This window comes from Dendrobium catenatum, unplaced genomic scaffold (assembly GCF_001605985.2).
Source record: "Dendrobium catenatum unplaced genomic scaffold, ASM160598v2 fragScaff_scaffold_1209, whole genome shotgun sequence".
NCBI classification, from domain to species: Eukaryota; Viridiplantae; Streptophyta; class Magnoliopsida; order Asparagales; family Orchidaceae; genus Dendrobium; species Dendrobium catenatum.
The window spans coordinates 726,737-740,307 of record NW_021319671.1 but is presented as its reverse complement, the minus strand read 5'-3'; the positions used below and the strand labels follow the sequence as shown (position 1 = coordinate 740,307).

The 13,571-nt window shown below is 39.5% G+C and overlaps 1 protein-coding gene across 2 annotated transcripts; it reads left to right on the top strand.

The window, feature by feature from the left end:
• Positions 1 to 1,122: 1,122 nt before the first annotated feature.
• LOC110101591 (uncharacterized TPR repeat-containing protein At1g05150-like) lies at positions 1,123 to 3,918 on the top strand. Of its 2 annotated transcripts, XM_028699041.1 has the most exons (2): positions 1,123 to 2,899; positions 2,975 to 3,918. In XM_028699041.1, exons 1-2 carry the CDS (start codon positions 1,239 to 1,241, stop codon positions 3,687 to 3,689), a joined length of 2,376 nt encoding a protein of 791 aa, XP_028554874.1. In that variant the 5' UTR covers positions 1,123 to 1,238; the 3' UTR covers positions 3,690 to 3,918. The 2 variants fall into 2 exon arrangements, with proteins under 2 accessions (XP_028554874.1, XP_020685215.1); XM_020829556.2 differs by having other exon boundaries at positions 1,124 to 3,918.
• Positions 3,919 to 13,571: the final 9,653 nt, after the last annotated feature.

Sequence of the window (13,571 nt, the reverse complement as noted above, 5' to 3'; positions counted from 1 at the left end):
TTGTGCAATCATTAATTAAAAAATTATCTAACAGTTATGAAAAAAATATTCTAAAATTTAATAGAAAAAATTAGTTGTAAATAGTAATTACTGAGCCTGAGAAAGAAATCCAGCGCATTGATTGCGTTGTTTGGTGCTGATGAGATGGTCCATCGCTGTCAATGGAAAACCTTATCTGCTTTTCCAAATCATCATTAATGGCGTGTTTAGCTCGTCATAATTTGATTGATTTTCCTTTTTTTAAAACAATAATAAAATGGTTTATGAAAATTTATTTTAAATTTAAACAGAGATTTTTAAACTCAATAAATAAAATAAATCACATCACATCTGTCTTTTTTTTTCTTCAAAAGAAAAATTTTTTTTTTTGAAGGAGAAGAGATAATCCTATTGGGAACTTGTTAGGGCTAGTATTGATGAGATCGATGTTATGTGAAGAAAAAGAGTAGTTCGTGTTGATAAAATCATTGTTGCTTGTAGAAAAGTAGTTCGTGTTCTTTTTATTTTTTTATTTTTTTTGGGACATTTAGATCATTTAAGACAAATTCATACACACTTCACATACACAAAGATTCGAATCCAAGACCTCTTAGTTGGAAGCATAAGTTCTCAACCAACAGGCCAAGGTGAGCTGTGTAAGTAGTTCGTGTTGGGAGCTCAGAAGGGGCATTCATTGATGAATCAATCAGGCATCAATGTGAACATCACCAGCTCCTATGACGAGAACTATGAAAGGAATTTGAAGTAGATTTGAATAAATATATAGATTAGGTTCCAATGACTTACAAATTTAATGAGAATTGTATAATTAAGATAATTTTATTCAAAATAAATTTTTAGCTATACTTTGTCATATAAGAAAACAATTGATTCATTTATTTAAATATTATATATATAATTAAATATTATATATATAATTAAATATTGAATTTAATATAATTTAAACTCTTAAACTAATTGGGACATTATTATGGCAAATAAATTTTTAAAAAATAATTATTATAATTAATGACTATTAGTTTATTAATATTATTTAACAAAATAATTTTTCGTTACACTTTTTTGAGACGGACAAACCGCTCTTAATTAATCAACTTATTTTGGTTTTTACCTTCAATTTCTCCTTCACCGCCGCCCTCCACCACGAAAGCGACATGACAAAGTTCTGAAAAGGGCAGAGCTTTGCCACTAAGGCAGAAAAGATAAGGGTAAAGCGGCGGCCGTCTGCGGCCGCAGAGATGTCGTCGGCGGCGAGAAATCTTCGGGCGGAGAAAGTCCGACGCATATTTGAGAGATTCGACTCTAATGGAGACGGCGGCCTGAATCGCGAAGAGATGGCGGCGCTCGTGGTGGCCGTAAATCCTCGTGTGAAATTCTCCGACGAACAGATCTCCGCTATCCTCGACGAGGTCTTCCGGACCTACTCCGACTTCATCGATGAACCGGCTGGTCTCACGCTGCACGGCCTTCTCCGAACCTACGATGACGGCGCCGGAGATGTTGACCGTGACTTTGATGCTCTATCTCTCTCTCTCCCTCATTCCCCTTCCCCTTCTTCTCCATCAGCTACTTCTGTCGCCGCTGCGGCCCTCTCCGCCGCCGATGACCCATCCACCTCGTCCATCATCGATCCCTCTTTCCCTCCAAAGCGCGCTTCCGCCGCCCCCTGGGCTTCTTCTTCACCTAATCACGGCATCGCCTTCGATTCCACCTGGCCTCTTCTTGATGACCTAGAAATCCTCGTCAAGCGCCTTCGATCCAAGCAAATCCAGAAATCCAGTTCCGACAACAACAATGGTAATAACAACTTCGATTCCTTTTCGGAGGCGGGATGGTCGCGGGAGATCGATCACGCGGATCGGCGGTTCCATTGGGACGAGTCCAGCGCAGACTACACCGTCTTCGTGAAGGAACTCACCGCACTCCGCGGTCGCGCCGATGCCGCGGGACGCGATGAGGCTTTCGACGCGCACATGGCCATTGGTCGATCCCTCTATGAGCATCACCTCTTCCGAGAGGCGCTCAACAGCTTCCGCCGAGCCTGCGAGCTTGTTCCCACCGACGTCCGCCCCCATTTCCGCGCAGGCACCGCGCTCTACGCCCTTGGCCGCCACGGTGAAGCCAAGGAGGAGTTTCTCCTGGCTCTTGAGGCTGCCGAGGCAAGCGGCAACCAGTGGGCTCAGCTTTTACCCCAGATCCATGTGAACCTCGGGATCTCACTCGAGGGAGAGGGCATGGTTCTGAACGCTTGCGAGCATTATCGCGAGGCTGCTATTCTCTGCCCCACTCATTTTCGCGCCCTGAAGTTACTCGGAAGCGCGCTCTTTGGTGTGGGCGAGTACCGTGCCGCCGAGAAGGCTCTGGAAGAAGCTGTCTTTTTACGGCCCGACTATGCTGATGCCCACTGCGATCTAGGCTCCGCCTTACATGCGATGGGTGAGGACGAGCGCGCAATTCAAGAATTTCAGAAGGCGATTGATCTCAAGCCCGGCCATGTAGATGCGCTGTATAACCTTGGGGGCCTGTTAATGGACGCTGGGAGGTTTGCGAGGGCATCAGAGATGTACACTAGGGTTTTGGCTGTTCGACCTAATAGTTGGAGGGCTCAACTCAACAAGGCTGTAGCTTTGTTGGGTGCCAGTGAAAATGAGGAGGCCAAGAAGGCTCTTAAGGAGGCATTCAAGATGACCAAGAGGTTGGAGGTTTATGATGCAATTGCTCATCTTAAGATGCTGCATAAGAAGAGGAAGCACGGCAAAGGTAGTGGTAGTGGTGTTGATAGCGAGGGAGAGTTTCTCGTGGTGGATGCTTCAAAGTTTAAGAGGATTGGGAGGAAAACAACTCTGAGGCAGGATCTTGCGAATGCTTTAGAGATCAGGGCTTTCCAGAGGCTTACTAGGTTAGACCACTGTGATATTGAACAATTGAAGAAGGAAATGAGTGAGACTAATGTTCCTTTATCGTATTCTGGTAGTGGTGCTCCAGTAAAATCTATCAGAAAGGCTGGCTTGGAAATGATCCTGCAAAAGCTGCTTCAGTTTCTTAAGGCGGAAACATTCCAAGGATCTGTAAAGGCAGTTAATGAGAAGATTTTATCTGTCATGGATGCTTCAGGCTCTGGTCGTGTGGATTTGGGAATCTTCTTTGCTGTCATTGCTCCTCTTTGCTCTGGCCCAACTGATAGGAGAAAAAGGGTAGTCTTTGATGCCCTCCTATGGCGGCAAACCAATGAAGGCAGGGGGACACTGGTCAGGAGAAATGATGCGATTTCGTATATCAAACTGTTGAGAGCTGTGTATATCCCTTCCCATGGTGTCAGTGACATGATGGAGCTGCATGGAGAATCCGATCCCTCTATGATCTCCTTTAGTGAGTTTCTGGAGATTTTCAATGATCAAGATTGGGGTTTTGGAATTTTAAGCACTTTGGTTAAGCTTGAAATAGGTGATCGTATACGTCATGGTAAGCATACTTGCTCCATATGCCAATATCCAATCATTGGATCCAGGTTTAGGGAGGCAAGGCAACACTTTAGCCTTTGCAACCGTTGCTACAGTGAAGGAAAGGTGCCTTCAGCTTTTAAGCAGGAAGAATATAGGTTCAAAGAATATGGGAGTGAAACTGAAGCTATCAAAGATAAGTGCACCTGCTTTACTTTGAATTCTAAGAGCACTGAAAGTGATCCCTAGTTAGTTCATATCTTCATCTTCATTGTTATTGAGGATCTAAATAGTGTGAGCATGAAGCTATACCAAAATAGCTGACTTGTTTGATTAGCATGTTTTCTGTAAAGTAAGACCTCGTTGCGGTAGATATTTTTTGTTTGTCCAGTTAGTAGATTTTTATTATTTTGACAACCAGAAATATTTTGAATGTGATTATGATGTTTGTTATTATTAAACTTCATTTTTTAGTGACTTTTTAGTTCTTGTGCTATGATAGAACATGAGGTTAGATGCAATCCAGGATTCCAGGGGTTCTTAATTCTCTTCTGAACTTTAATGTTTTCATAGTTAAGTACTTTCCTTAGCCTTTTTCACTTAAATGTTTGACATTGAGCATGATTGCCAAGTTTACAGCGACGATTATCACTTGCTCATTGTTACGTTGGTCTATTTGTAATAAATGTTATTTTGACATTCTCTTTATATGCAACACTAGAATCAGAAATTGTCTGGTTGTTACTTTTGTTTAAGTTTTAATTTGACTGTTGATGAAGCTGATGATTAGCCTTTGAATACATTGTTTTATTCACAGCACATCCATGTTTTAGTCAGCTAGGATTAGTGCGAAACAAAGTTTTGGTCCTCAAAGTATAACCTAGAAAAGAAAATTTTCATCGTGTTCGAAGGTCTATAATTATGTTTTTTATTTTTTAGTAGCTAGGATTAGTGCAAATCAAAGTTTTGATCATCAAAGCATAACCTAGAAAATGAAATTTTCATTGTGTTCGAAGGTCTATAATTTCTAGCATTATCATTTAAAGTCTAGTGGCATTTAGTAAGGATTTCTTAAAATCTTAATTAAATGAGCTGTGGTTTATTGATTGCAAACACTTCTGCATCAGATAAGTACATCATTTGTTTTTCACGATTTTGAATGTGTGGACTAAAGTATGGGATGCTTGAATTGTGTCTTTTCAGTTAATTCAATGGTAGGCATGCAGAGCCGTTATTTTCCTAAAAGTAACGGTCCTAACTTGATTGTGGTGAGAAATAGATGATGGTGGGCTAACATGCCACCTTAAGTGAAACTATACAACTTATCCTGATTGTGGTGAAAAGTTGATAATTTTGGACTAGGACATCACCAAATAATACCCTACAAGTTAACCCGATTGTGCTGAAAAGTAAGCTATGGTTGACTAAGTTTAAATTCAAGATTTGATTTGTTATATTGAATTTGAGAACTTTGAATGGGTAGGCAAGATAATTAGTTGATATTTTGATAAGAATAAGAACTAATATTTCTTTGAAAAAAAGCCTAAATGGAAATGAGAAAAATCTAAAAATATTGGGGAAGAGAGTATACATTACTGTATGTTCACAAGGTTAATTGATGAGGACATCTACAGGAGATTCTAGCGTAAGAAGACATTGAAGATCTACGGCTACTTGATGTATTGTAATTTTATTATTTTAATGTTCTTTTCAGTTTTTACCCTCACTTGAGGGACTAGATGCATGTAACCCCAAGGGTAATTTGGTCTTTTATTTTGTTCTTGTATGGAGGCCTATTTATAGCCTTCTTTTCCCTTTTATGAGGTTAATGAAGATTATTTTGCTCTTGTGAGAGTTTGAGAGTTCTTGGAGAGAGCTTTGGGGAAGTCCCTTGGTGAAGGGCAATGCAACACCCACCAACCTTGGAAGCATTCGGGTTCTTGGTTCTTTTCTTCCCTATCTTCCTCTTTCCCCCCTCCCCTTTCCACCTTAGTCGCCGGCCACCCTAGCCCCATCCCCTCTTCCACCCCCCTATTCCTACCCTCTTTCCCAACCTCGACCACAAACCACCCACGCTCCACCATCGGCTCCCCCTCATCCTCCAAGCCGCCGTGATGGGGGCATCGACAGGAGATTCCGGCGCGTCTATCAGAGACGACACCGGAATTCGACGGCCATGATAGAGAGCCTTTACTACTGATGACTATTTGTATTTGCAATTTATATATTGCTTATTTATTTTCAGTTTTCCCATTTTACCCTTGTGGGTATTTGTTTTCTCTTGTAGCCCAAGGGGCATATTAGACTTTTGTAGTTGTTGTCATTTGGAGCCTATTTATATGGCTATTGTATCTTGTATGAAGGATTATTGATTGAATGAATTTTTCTACTATTGATCTCTTTGTGAGTTCTCAACTTCCCTAGTTCTCTTCGTGAGTTCTTGAGGGGAGTTTTGTGGATCTCTGTGTGAGTTCCGACATCCCTACAATCCCATTGAGATCTTGAAGAAGAAGTGTGTGCGATTAGAAATTTCGAAATTCCTCCAAATTTCTCATCCAGTTTCCCAGCTTAGGAATTCCCTCACCAAAATTTCTTTGCCGCTGGACCTGTGTTCCGTCCAGGAAATTGGCCGCTGGCCAATTGCTTCCTCCCGCCAACAGCCTCTGCCGACCCCCCCACTCCCCAATTCCAGCAGCCACCGTGACCCCTTGCCCGCCAACCCAGCAGCCACCTGCCGTCGTTTTTTTTTCCTTGGACCCAAACGTGTTTGAATTTCAAATTCCCCCTAATTAAGTCAATTTCCTAATTGGTCTTCATCCAATTAAGAAAGACATTTAAGGGGATAAATGCTCATTTTGAAATTCAAATTCTATTCCTTCTTAATAACTCAATTTTGGGAGTTACTTAATATATAATCAAATCTGAAATTACAATTTTAGAATTGATTGGGGAATTATTTATTCAAATGTGGGCCCCACCTTCTAAATTCCAAAGTCTCTCTCTCCTTGCTATATGCCCGGCCACCCTTGCCCATTAATTCCCTTTTCAATTACATTAATTGCTTCCCATTAAACCTCTAATCCCTCACTAACCATTGGCACTTCCTTTGGAAACTAATTTGATTTTCAAATTAACTTTCCTTGCCCCCCCCCCCTCTCCTCCCCAAAATCCAATCTCAGAAATATGAAATTGCTTTGGCCTGAAGCTCTAGTCTCCTACCCGAGCTCCTCCTTGGCATTGACTTGATTTCTCCCACCCACGCCATTCCTCCAACTACAGAAATCTGACATTATTTCATAGTTGGTGACCCTTGCTTCTCCTCCCAGCCTCTCCACCATTTCCCGATCTCCTCCCCTCTTGGAATTGCTTTTGGGTGATTGCTCGTCTTCAAGTCCATGGTGGATGGCGGATCCCGCCGTTGATCACAGACTCTTCTATGACATCTACGGAGACATCCACATCCTTCGCTCGCCGTTCTTCGACTTGGGATTCGGCTTCGACGACACCATCGAGGATTATTTGAATCGGATCCTCCCAACCCTAGTGGATGTCATCGACGACCAATTTGCCGATTACACGTGGACTATTGAAGGTCATCCTCCCGTGCCACCACTGCCTCCGAGTTCCTTACCAATGACGATGTTCCTTGGCTCCTCCCTCCTTGTGACAACCTCACTCCTAGCATGGACGATCTTCCGCCGCTCAACCTAGTTCGTAGGAAAGAGAGAAGAGGCCTCAAGGTGAACAACTCCGTATTAATCGTTGGATTCAAATCACTAGCTTTTAACTTTACGTTCGCCTTTGTATTTGCTTAAATTATTTGGTTAATTTCCTTGTAATTTCTTTTCCTAAGCAAGTGGAACACTACGACTTCTTGTAACCGACTTTGACTTGATGTGTGATTCTATAATTGTTTAAGCTATTGTTAAGTCTTCTTTAATAATCTTGTGTAACTCAACTCATATATCATATCACGCCGGCCTCCCACTGGATCTCCTCCATCAACCACTAGCCACAACCACCCATGCCACATCCACCGGCCCTACCTTTTTTCTCCCTCCCTTTCTTTCCTAATCTCATTTAGGGAAAGAATTGAATACTTTCCTAATTTAGATCATCTTAGCTTTGAAAATAATTCAAATTTCAAATTCAAATTAAATTGAATTTGAAACCCTTTCCTTCAAGAAGATTGATTTAATTTGGAAACTCCCCAATCCCCTTTGCCTCCAAAATTTCAAATCTTCCTCATTACTTTCCTTTTCCACCAAACCTCATTTGGAAAGCCTTGATGTCAATTAATTAATTCAAATTTGAATTTTGAAATCTTCCCAAATTTAGAAGTCTACTTTTGGAAAGTTTTCAAATCAAATCCAAATTAATTTATAATTGGATGGGACTTAAATTCCCCTCCCTAATTTTGAGGTTTCCAATTAAGCAAGCATTTAACACCTTCCCAAACCCTTCCCCTCATCTCCATACCGCCGGCCCCTCTCTCCCTTTTCTCTCTCTCTCTCCACTTTAATTCTCCTTCTCCTAATCACATCAATCAAAACCTCTCAATTAGGAAAAGATTAGCTTTTCCCTCCAATTAGTTTGAATTCAAAATTCAAACCCTAGTTCTCTCATAATTGAGGCTGAAGTTTAATTTCCAATTTATGAGAGAGCCGATCACAGCCCCACCCATCCATTCCAAAGCCTCTTCCTCAAATTTCTTCCCTTTGTGAGTTTTCTAATTGCTGTCTAAGGTTTACTGCAAGTCTATCTTGCTGTCCTGCACCACCAAGTGGCCGTCCTTGCTGTCCAAAGACCTCCCCGACGTGGCAATCGCTGTCCAAATTTTCTGGAGGCTGTTTGGTTGCTGTCCAGAACTATTCCAGGTGCCGAACTGCTGTCCCGACCTTCATTGCTGCTGTCTACAGCATCCATAGCTGCTGTCCAGCCGTCCTGGAGACCTCCTATGACTGCCCTGATGTCCAGACGGTCTCCAATCGCCATCCCGAAGGCTCCCTGATCTGAAGTCGCTGTCCATCCTTCCTCAAGCATATAATCGGTCACACCGGAGCATAGTAACTCATTTACTTTGGGTAAAGTCTACCCCCAACTCTTTTATCTTCTTAGTTTACTTCTCCAACGTGGTTATACCTTGATTCATAAAGCTCATGTCAAGCTCTTCACCGCTAAAGCTTAGAGAACTAGAGAGTTGAGTGAGGGACTCGTGCATAGTGCCTAATCTCATTGTTAGTTTAGAGATTTACGTTGAAAATCATTCATGTATGCAATGTTAGATTAATTGATTGTTTTATGATCTTAACTCCTATGCATGTAATTTAGCCTAAGTTTGTTTTACCGCTCTTTGTATTTTATCTTGTCGTTTAAAATCAATATAAAGGGTATAATTATTGTGGCTCCTAAAATTAAGTGTGCAACTTCCTTAATCTAGTCATCCTTGCATGTACGTTCTACATCATTAATATTAGGAATGAAGTTGAGCTTGTTGTAGATTATAAGTTAAAATATTCAATTTATTAGCAGTTTTGGGGGTTGAAATACTTTGCTCCTATTACATTCTAGTTAGGCTTTTAGAAGCGATAAATGTTTGTGTTAAATCCAGATGGGGTTCGTATGAAGCTTACTGGCACTTCCAAATTAAAATTTTATTCAAGCACATATTGAGTTTTGTTACATACCTCAAAGACCTATTTGTAATCATATAATCTATAGGAAGCTACCCTTAATCGGCCCTGAAAGGTGGCTTTCTCGGAAAACAGAAAAGAACAAAGTAGTCACACTTGAGTAAGCCATAGGAAGTAGAAGTGGAAATTGCTGGACCTGCACGACATAGTCAGTAGAAGCTGGAATTCCTGTTGGACTCAGTAAGCCACATAAATTGAACAGAATCATATGGAAGCTGCAAGAATTGCTGAAGCAGAGAGAACTTGTTTGCATCAGCTGTGACAAAACCTGAAAGTAGAAGACAACTGCAGATTCTAGAAAGTTATAGTGTTGCCACAAGTTAGCTAAACTAAGGAAAAATATTGTATTTAGCCAGAATAGAGGAATTAGTTGCTGATTTCTGAAAGTCGCAGATGGATAGTGGTGGCCAAATAGAGGAATCTCATAGGAAATCATCCAAAAGCTGCAAATCAGTTGTTAGTGGAAATGTCTAGCAACATTAGAAGTATGAATGCTGAAGCGAGTAATGAGAAATCCTATGAAAACTCAGTTGCCAGTGGAAGCTTTATGCATTCAATCAATCTATTATAAACCAAGCCAAAGTTGAGAAGCATTGCATAACCTAAAACTCCCAGTCACATGTTGCAGAACCGTCACGTCCATACTTGATCCTGCCATGTTACTATCATAGCTTTCCCATCGTTGCTTCTCCTCCTAAGCCTATCCTTTTTATTGTCGGCGATCTATTTCCTTAGTCTTGTATGAGGGAGAATAGAAATCAATTAATTAAAATGATGATTTTAATTAAGACCCTCTTAGTAATGATCGTATTTGTCAATGATGAATGACGCACCATGGCACAAAGCATCTCATAGAGCCATGATGCATATCACACAGAACGGCGCGCGTCATTTTGAACATGACGTAGAATATCAAATAATTATTAAAAAATAGGTATTAATAGGTTAAACAAAAACAAAAACTATGATAATTAATATCTACAGAAGTGCAGGACAAATACAAATCACTCTGTTTTAAAATAGATGAATTTCTGCACTCCATTTTAGTGTTTTCCATTATATATGCCACTTTATGATAAGAAAGATTGTTTTTCTTTCTTTAGAGTTATTTTTACCTGGAAAATGAATAGCTAAGTTACTACACACACTTAACTAGATTACCTTTGCAACTAAATAATATCTAAATAACATGAGAAAGCTAGAGGAGCTGCATCGTGTTACGGGCACTGAAGGAATGAATCCAAACATCTGCTTCACTCAACTTAAATCAGACACATCAATTCTATAATTTAGGCATAAAACCATTTTTCCCTCTCTCTAATTAAATTGCAGGTACTTAAATATCTCCCCAATAGCCTTATACATGTATAGCTCTAAGGGAATAATTCATAACCATTGTGATGGGGGAAATGAAATAGGAAACAATTAATATTTTCATTTTTTTTTTCAGTAGCTTGTGAAGGAAAGGTCGAAGTAGACGAATGCAATGAATGGAATGATTCTTACCTTCGACTGAAGAATACGAATGCAATGATTCTTACCTTCAACCAAAGCATACGAATACAATGAATCATTCGAGTACAACAAACGACGAAAGCTTCGAACCAGGTGAGTTCAACGAATGATGGAAGGATTAGCGAGCTACGAATGCTAGGTGATCTTCGAACCCTAAGGGAGCTTTGAATTAGCCGAATGCAAAACTCCCAGGACCGAGCTTCGAAACCCTATGTATAAGCATGTGCGTCAATTGATTCGGGGTTTCGAACTAGGCAAAACAAATAAACCTGATAAATTATTTATTATATATTTATATTAACTTATAGATTAAAATTTTTAATTATATAAAAAATTACTAAATAAAATGGCCCACGTTATACAATTTTAATCTTGGTTACATTATAATTGATTAATTATGACCTCATGATCATATGTGGTCCAAAATCCACATTCTAACAAAGGTGAAGTTTGCATATCAAAACGTTTAGATAGAAGACTGGAGTTTATTATCATAATCATATAAAGTCCTAACATAGTTTTAGCTTTTATACAAGGTAGCATTAACTCATGAGCAACATGCAAAAGTTTATTGGTCCTTAACAATTTGAAGTGAAGCCAAATTTAGTCAGGAACATACCCCTCTAATACATGTTTTGGCACACCAATGTCACGAAGTTGATCTGAATTCTGCACCCTTTTACTTTCTTTTGAAATTTAATTTCACGATAGCACCTTGACAACTTCCGGAGGAGAAGAGTCTACTTAAATGAGGGTACAATGTTTGATGTGATGCATGAATTGAGTTACACATGATTAAAGAAAGGAAATTAAATAAAAGCTTAACCGTTCATAACATCATGCTTCAAATCCAAATCAGTTAGAAGAATTCGTAGAGTTCTACTTTACTTAGGCAAAGAAATTACACATGAAAAGAAACCGGATGATTTAAGCCAATACAAAGGAAAAAAGTAAAGTTAAAAGCTAGTGAATTGAATCCTACAACTAATAAGGAGTTGTTCACCTTGAGGCCTCTTCTCTCTTTCCTACGAAACTAGGTTGAGCTGCGGAAGATCGTCCAAGCTAGTAGTGAGGTTGCCACGAGGAGGGAGGAACCAATGCTCGTCGCCACGGGGAAGGAGCTTGGAGGTGGAGGAGGTGCGGCAGGATGACCTTTAATGATCCACGTGTAGACGGAAAAGTGGTCGTCGATGGAATCCACTAGTGTTGGTAGAATCCGATCCAAATATTCTTCGATGGTGTCGTCGAAATCAAATCCTACGTCGAAGAAGGGTGATTTGAGGATGTCAACTTTTCCTTGGTTGTCATACTCAAACCCGAAGTTCCACTCGGGTTCTTCCATGCATTCTTGAAGGTGAGAATGGGTGGTCGCCGCAAGAGGCTAAGCAAAACTTGAATTAAAACCCACCCATAACTACATGATTGCAATAATATGAGAATTCAACAAGGATTTAGAACCACATAAATGCAATGCGCAATTGTAATTGGATTTCCAAAAATTGAATTTCTGATGAGCCAAACTTTAAAAAATATCAAGAGCACTAACCAATTGAATATCAAATAATATAGATAAAATAAAAAATAAGGAATGAAGTACCAAAATAAGAGAAATAAGTCCTCCAACCGATACGAGGCGAGTTCCCCGAAATTATGCAGTCACACTTTTATCGCAAAAAGAATCGCATATCCAACTTACACTCACGATATTGAATATGGGAAAAAATGTTTATATGGCCAAAGTTGTTCAACTACATGTAGTATTACATTTGCTTATAGACTCTTTATCCCCTACACTAGCAAATATAGTTTGGCATAGAATAGAATACATACCTAATCTACATTTAAATTAAAATGCACAAAAGATTAAATTAATTCAAACCATATTTTAAAATTCATAATTCTTACACAAAACAGTCGGACAAACTTGAACCTTTAATAATTCTTTAGGAAGCATACTAACACAAAGAGAAAAGCATGGAACTCAGAAGAAACTTATGATGCATGTTTTGGACAAAACCAAAACTTCCAATACAACAAAAATCACAAGAACACGGGCTCTAAATAAAACAACATAGCAGCTAGAATAAAATCCAAGAGGAGATGACACCAAAAACCAACGCCTCCCTTAGAATAGTATTAGATAAGGCCAACTTTCGACTTTCAAAACAACAGAAACTGCAATTTGATAGCTAGAGCCCAAAGAAAACTAAATCTACGAGATCTCAAATTTCAGCCAAATTCAAGATGCCCAAACCCTAGGAAAATCAACTATTTAATGCATACAAATCAAAAGGAATTCCCTAAACAGTCCCTACATTCAAATTTCTCTCTGAAACCCCCCAAAAATCCTTCCTAAAACGCTCTATATGAGCGGTCGGGCCGCTCGTTCTGGCGGAATCTCCGTATGTTTTGCGATTCCGCCCGTGAACCGGTCCCACCTGGACCGGTCTAACAGATATTTCCAGAAGCTTTTCAGAAATTGGTTACAAAAGATAATTAAAATACTGAGAATTGTCCTATGCTATATCTTTTGCACTTTTCGTTGATTTCTCTTTCAAGATAATGATCCTTCTCGGGAACAGAGTTTAACTATCCCTTGTTATATGAAGCGACTTTTAAACTTGTGTACAAACCAATTATCATATTATTAACTTTTAAGCTTCTGAATAAACCAATTGCTACATTATTTTTTTGCATTCTCATTTGGCTGTATTTGTACTGGAGCAAGTTCCGGAAATTCAAGAGAGGGATAAATTTTCTGGAAATTAACTTCCATAATCATAAATGCGAATTAGTCAACAGTAGATTAATGCATTCCTTCCCAATTTAATTAAATAAATTTCAGAGTAGACCTCCTGTTGAATAAACATAATTCATAGCACTTGAGCTTTGCTCAAAGTTTGCAATAGCACATGTTTTTGTC

What these genes read in the sequence shown, in the direction of transcription:
- LOC110101591 (XM_020829556.2), top strand. Translation starts at nt 1,239, where the DNA reads ATGTCGTCGGCGGCGAGAAATCTTCGGGCGGAGAAAGTCCGACGCATA.